Raw genomic sequence first — 4,715 nt, 5'->3', positions numbered from 1 at the left:
GACGAAAGAACTAGGCTAGGGTTTTGTGTGTGAGATACGGGACCTGTTAATTTGGGTCTTTGAATTAGGATGCCTTTTAGAGGAAATTGGGTGGATATTGGGTTATGGGGCGGATAGTTGATTTATGGGTTAAAAAAAAAGGTCAAACGGATAGTTCATTAGGATGAAGACACGTGTAAAAAATGAGGGGTCCGTTAGTGAAAGGGGCATGTGTGTACCTATAATTGGACGACAGGGGCTTATGTGGACACATAGTATAACGGAGGGCATAGACGTACCATTTATTAAAGTTCGGGGTAAATCCATCCTTTTTCCCTAAAATAAGTAATATATAATGATAAGTAAAACTTAAATCCATTAGGGAAAATAATATTGCGTAAACGTAACACAGAACAAACATGATATTCATACAATTCACTCTGTCAAACATTTCGAGGTTACTGGACATTGACGTGCATGAATAAAAAATAATAATTAATAAATAAAAATGTAGACCAAACGACAAATTTTGTTTAATTTCTGGGACTTGAGAAGACAAGATGTACGCAGTCTTATCCCTACCTTTATTAGGTAGAGAAAACTGTTTCATATTGACTCGACAACCCTCTTTTTATTCATTTGGACTTGAGACTGACAATGAGCTCACACGATTAAACAATTGTAATACATTTGTTGATTACAAAGGCTGGTAAGACATCCACCTTGTGAGCATGGCCAGACATTCACGAGGCTTATACTCTGGTGCAGTATGCCCTGCTCCCTGTTAAATAATAAAATTAACAAACCAATTTTAACAATTTGACAAAAAAATTTAACCAAGTGAAAAAATAGATTGATAGAAGGTTTTCTTGCCTTCACTGTGGCAAATGTCATCTGATTTGAATAACTTCTCGTGTAACTGAAATCGAACAAACGAAAAAAGAAAAAAAAAAGAGTTTAACATCTATAAACTGACAGAGTTTATGACTAATATACGTATGATAATTTTAAAATGTACGTCTTTCATCAAGAACTAACCCGGCAACTTGATTGTCAACAGTCCAAGCTCGCCAATCATCGACAATTGAATAGTTAAGAGATCTTATCCATGATTGAGTTGATAGGAAGGTAACATTCATGTCATGATCTCCACTGCTCAATTAAAAAAAAAAAACATAGAGAATAAGTTGGTATATTTCTGTTTGTAGTTATTCAAATATTGTTAACACAATTAATATTTCAACTCAACCTGTATATAAGAGATCTGTAAACTTTGCTACTGAGGTTTTCATGATATGGTATGCTATTAAAGATCATCTTTTCGTATTGCAAATTTCTTGCACATCTCTCCCATTTTCCAATAGTCCCCTGTTACCGAATGAATATGTTAGTTTGAGTTTACGTTCTATGCATTGACGATAAGAAAATAACTTAAGTTTTGTGTAACATCCTAAGTCATACCTTTCGGATGTTGAGGGCGTCTCTAACTTGATCATCATCAGCCCAATGATAAGAAAGTTTGTACCAATCATGCTAAAGCAATTGCAAGTTTATAAACAGATACAAGAAATCAATAACTTAAAGAATGAAATTACTATGTAAATAACATTTGAAGATGGAACGATGAATACTCACGCGACATTTAAGTTGACGACACTTTTCATCCAGAGATCTTCTTTGGCCAAACAGTAAGTATGGCCTTGGTGAAGCAAACACACATTTGGGCTCCAAAATATAGTGAACATTAATTCCTTTAAGAAGCTGCATTCATATAAGGTCAGCTAATGCCCAAATAAAACAAGTAGATAATATTTAATTTTACTTCAAATAAAATCTAACCTCTTTAAAAGTTTGAACATCTTGCAAACACAGTGTATTATTTGGATTTATATTAAGGTATTCTCCTTTACAATGGGACTTCAAAGACTGTTTCAGAAAAGAAATTAAGCCAATAAATGTAATCACAGTGTAAAAAATATAACACTAAAGAAAAGCCAATTACCTCATAGAGTTCATCAGAAATAAGTGCCATTCCATGAGCAAATGGAATCTTATAATTAGCTTCACCTTCAAAAGTCAATGGATTACCGAGTAAATATCCCTGAAATTATTTGAAGATATATAATATAGGTCATCCATTTTGCGTATCTTTAACCATTTGTGTTGTAACAACTTCATTATGAGTTGTGTTGGTAAGAAAAACGACAACCTTAAGATTAATAAATGGTTCGACTTCCATTTCATTCTCTGCATTATCACAAGGCCAACAAAATGTGAGAGCATAGTACTAAACCAACAAAGCATGATCCAAAAAAAGTAACTACAATTGTTGGAGGGCAAATATAGTCTTACTAATTGCTATGATTTGAGCAAGGAAGGGAACAATCCTGCCTGAATATGAATCTCCACCAACATAAAACGGATTCTTTAAGAATTCTGGATGATCAACGAACCACTGCAAAAAATATCATATTACAGCAGGGTACATAGTTAATAAAGTTCATTCCTTTTTGAAGTTCAAAAAGCTAAGTAATAATTACCTTGTGAAGGAACTGATATGCATGATCAGTCGCTTGTAAATCGGATGATTGTAGAGCTGCTGGAGTTGTCGCGTAAGGAAAATCCAGTCGCCCACCGGTAAATCTATGAAAATAATACTTGCCACCTAAAATTTCCATGATTATTTTAACTATTTTGAATTGTGATCAAACCTTATGTACATTACAAAGTACAATTTCAGTATCAAATACTCTCACCTTTTGTCCATGAGTAAGGATTCAGTATCATTGTAGGCAAACTCCCATTGTATTCCACTGCCTCAAATGTTATTGGTCCTTCATATTCATAGTTCCAAAAGTTTAGAAAGTATAACTTATAAGCTTGTTAAATGCCAGAAACTTTTAGGATTCAAATCAACTAATTATACTTTTATCTGTGGTATTTTAATCTAAGTTGTCAATGATCTGAACCAAAATATTTTTTCTTATTTAGCTTGATGAAGCGTGATCAACAACATACCTAGTTTAATTCCACAAGCATGGTCTGGACATAGTAGAATGTACGCAGATCTTACCTCTACCTCGTTGGAGGTAGAGAGATAGTTTCTGATAGAAAGTAGCAAATCAAAGCAATTATGAAAAAACGAGAAACACGCACTGAAGAAAACATGACAACTAATAAGAAAAGCAGCAATAAGAACATTCAGAGAAAAAAAATAGTAACATGAACACAGTAATGCGAAACAAAAATCAAAGAACACATAAAGTTAGTAATGCGACAAACACGGTGCTCTAGTCTACCACCAAGCTTATCCTGCAAAAAGTGAGACAATGTTATACTACATACTAACCTTTTACCTAATCTACGACTTCTATACCCTCTTATGTTAGGTCAAGTACTAAAGATGAGACATGTCATGTCTAATCAACGCTCTCTAGTACTTCTTCGACCTATTTCTACCTCTCATCACATCCACTATTGCCAACCCCTCACAACTCCTCATTAGAGCATTTGTGTCTCTCGTCTTCACATCTCTGAGTCATCTCAGCCTCGCATCATTCATCTCTTCCACCATGGAGATCACTCCCACCTTGTCCCAAATATCTTCATTCCAAATATTATCTCTTTTGGCGCCCACACATCCATCTCAACATCTTCATTTTTAAAACTTGCATCTTCTTATTTAGCTTGATGAAGCGTGATCAACAACACACCTATAGTTTAATTCCACAAATGGGGTCTAAACATAGTAGAATGTATGCGGACGTTACCCCTATCTCGTGAAGGTAGAGAGATAGTTTCTAATGGACCTTTGGCTCAAGAGTAGGAAATTAAAGCAATTATGAAAAAGAAAACATGCAGTGAAGCAAACATGACAACTAATAAGAAAAGCAGCATAGAGAACATTTAGAGAAAAAGAATAGTAACATTAACAAGGTAATGCGAAACAAAAATCAAAGAACAAGAAATTAACTACGAGAATAGAGTTAGTAATACGACAAGCACGGAGCTCCACATTAACACCAAGCTTATCCCGCAAAAAGTGAGACAATGTTGTACTATATACTAACCTTCTACCTAATTCACGACTTCTATACCCTCCTCTCTTAGGTCATGTCGTCAGTAAGTTGAAGATGAGACATGTCATGTCTAATCAACTCTCCATAGTACTTCTTCGGCCTACTTCTACCTCTCATCATATCCACTATTTCCAACCCCTCACAACTCCTCATTAGAGCTTTTGTGCATCACCTCTTCACATGTCTAAATCATCTCAGCCTTGCTTCCTTTATCTTGTCTACCATGTTAAGAATTTCCACATCAGAAAATGGATGAAAATTTGGTCTCCTTATATGGACTTGGACAACCTCATGAGCTAGCTTTTGAGATTGAGTTAGGCCCAAGATCCATCTTTATACACCATGGAGATCACGCCCACCTTGTCCTAGATATTTCTATTCCTAATCTTATTTCTCTTTATATGCCTACACATGACACATCCATCTCACCGTCCTCATTTTCGAAACTTGCATCTCCTAAATATAAGAGTTGTTAACTGACCAACAACTCAACTCATGCAAAAGAGTCCATTGAACCACTACTGTATAGTAATTATCTTTTAAGTTTTGGTGGTACCTTCCTATCAAACAACTTGAAGCATGATGAAGAGGTGTAAATCAAAGGTTAATTGCATTTTTGTACACTATGAATGAAACTTAACATGTTCAATTGAAATT

General features: G+C 34.8%; 2 protein-coding genes across 2 annotated transcripts in view; both read right to left on the bottom strand.

Annotated features, from left to right (window-relative positions):
• LOC107062459 (serine carboxypeptidase-like 17) overlaps positions 1-4,715 on the bottom strand; it is a 22,625-nt gene that overhangs the window by 6,785 nt on the left and 11,125 nt on the right. The gene's annotated exons all lie outside the window — the stretch shown is intronic.
• The window catches only part of LOC102593169 (serine carboxypeptidase-like 11), a 15,059-nt gene continuing 10,727 nt past the window's right edge, over positions 384-4,715 (bottom strand). The window contains exons 2-14 of the mRNA XM_015313132.1: positions 2,998-3,083; positions 2,739-2,813; positions 2,520-2,646; positions 2,332-2,434; positions 2,189-2,226; positions 1,982-2,080; positions 1,819-1,905; positions 1,615-1,740; positions 1,441-1,512; positions 1,229-1,347; positions 1,018-1,131; positions 853-898; positions 384-760 (exon numbers count right to left, since the gene is read on the bottom strand). Of these exons, the coding sequence (XP_015168618.1) occupies positions 677-760; positions 853-898; positions 1,018-1,131; positions 1,229-1,347; positions 1,441-1,512; positions 1,615-1,740; positions 1,819-1,905; positions 1,982-2,080; positions 2,189-2,226; positions 2,332-2,434; positions 2,520-2,646; positions 2,739-2,746 (1,023 nt within the window). The 5' untranslated portion in view covers positions 2,747-2,813; positions 2,998-3,083 and the 3' untranslated portion in view covers positions 384-676. The remainder of the gene's footprint in view (positions 761-852; positions 899-1,017; positions 1,132-1,228; positions 1,348-1,440; positions 1,513-1,614; positions 1,741-1,818; positions 1,906-1,981; positions 2,081-2,188; positions 2,227-2,331; positions 2,435-2,519; positions 2,647-2,738; positions 2,814-2,997; positions 3,084-4,715) is intronic.

Source organism: Solanum tuberosum, unplaced genomic scaffold (assembly GCF_000226075.1).
Source record: "Solanum tuberosum cultivar DM 1-3 516 R44 unplaced genomic scaffold, SolTub_3.0 scf00226, whole genome shotgun sequence".
Lineage (NCBI taxonomy): Eukaryota > Viridiplantae > Streptophyta > Magnoliopsida > Solanales > Solanaceae > Solanum > Solanum tuberosum.
The sequence above is the reverse complement of the archived record's forward strand: the minus strand, read 5'-3'. Positions and strand labels throughout refer to the sequence as shown.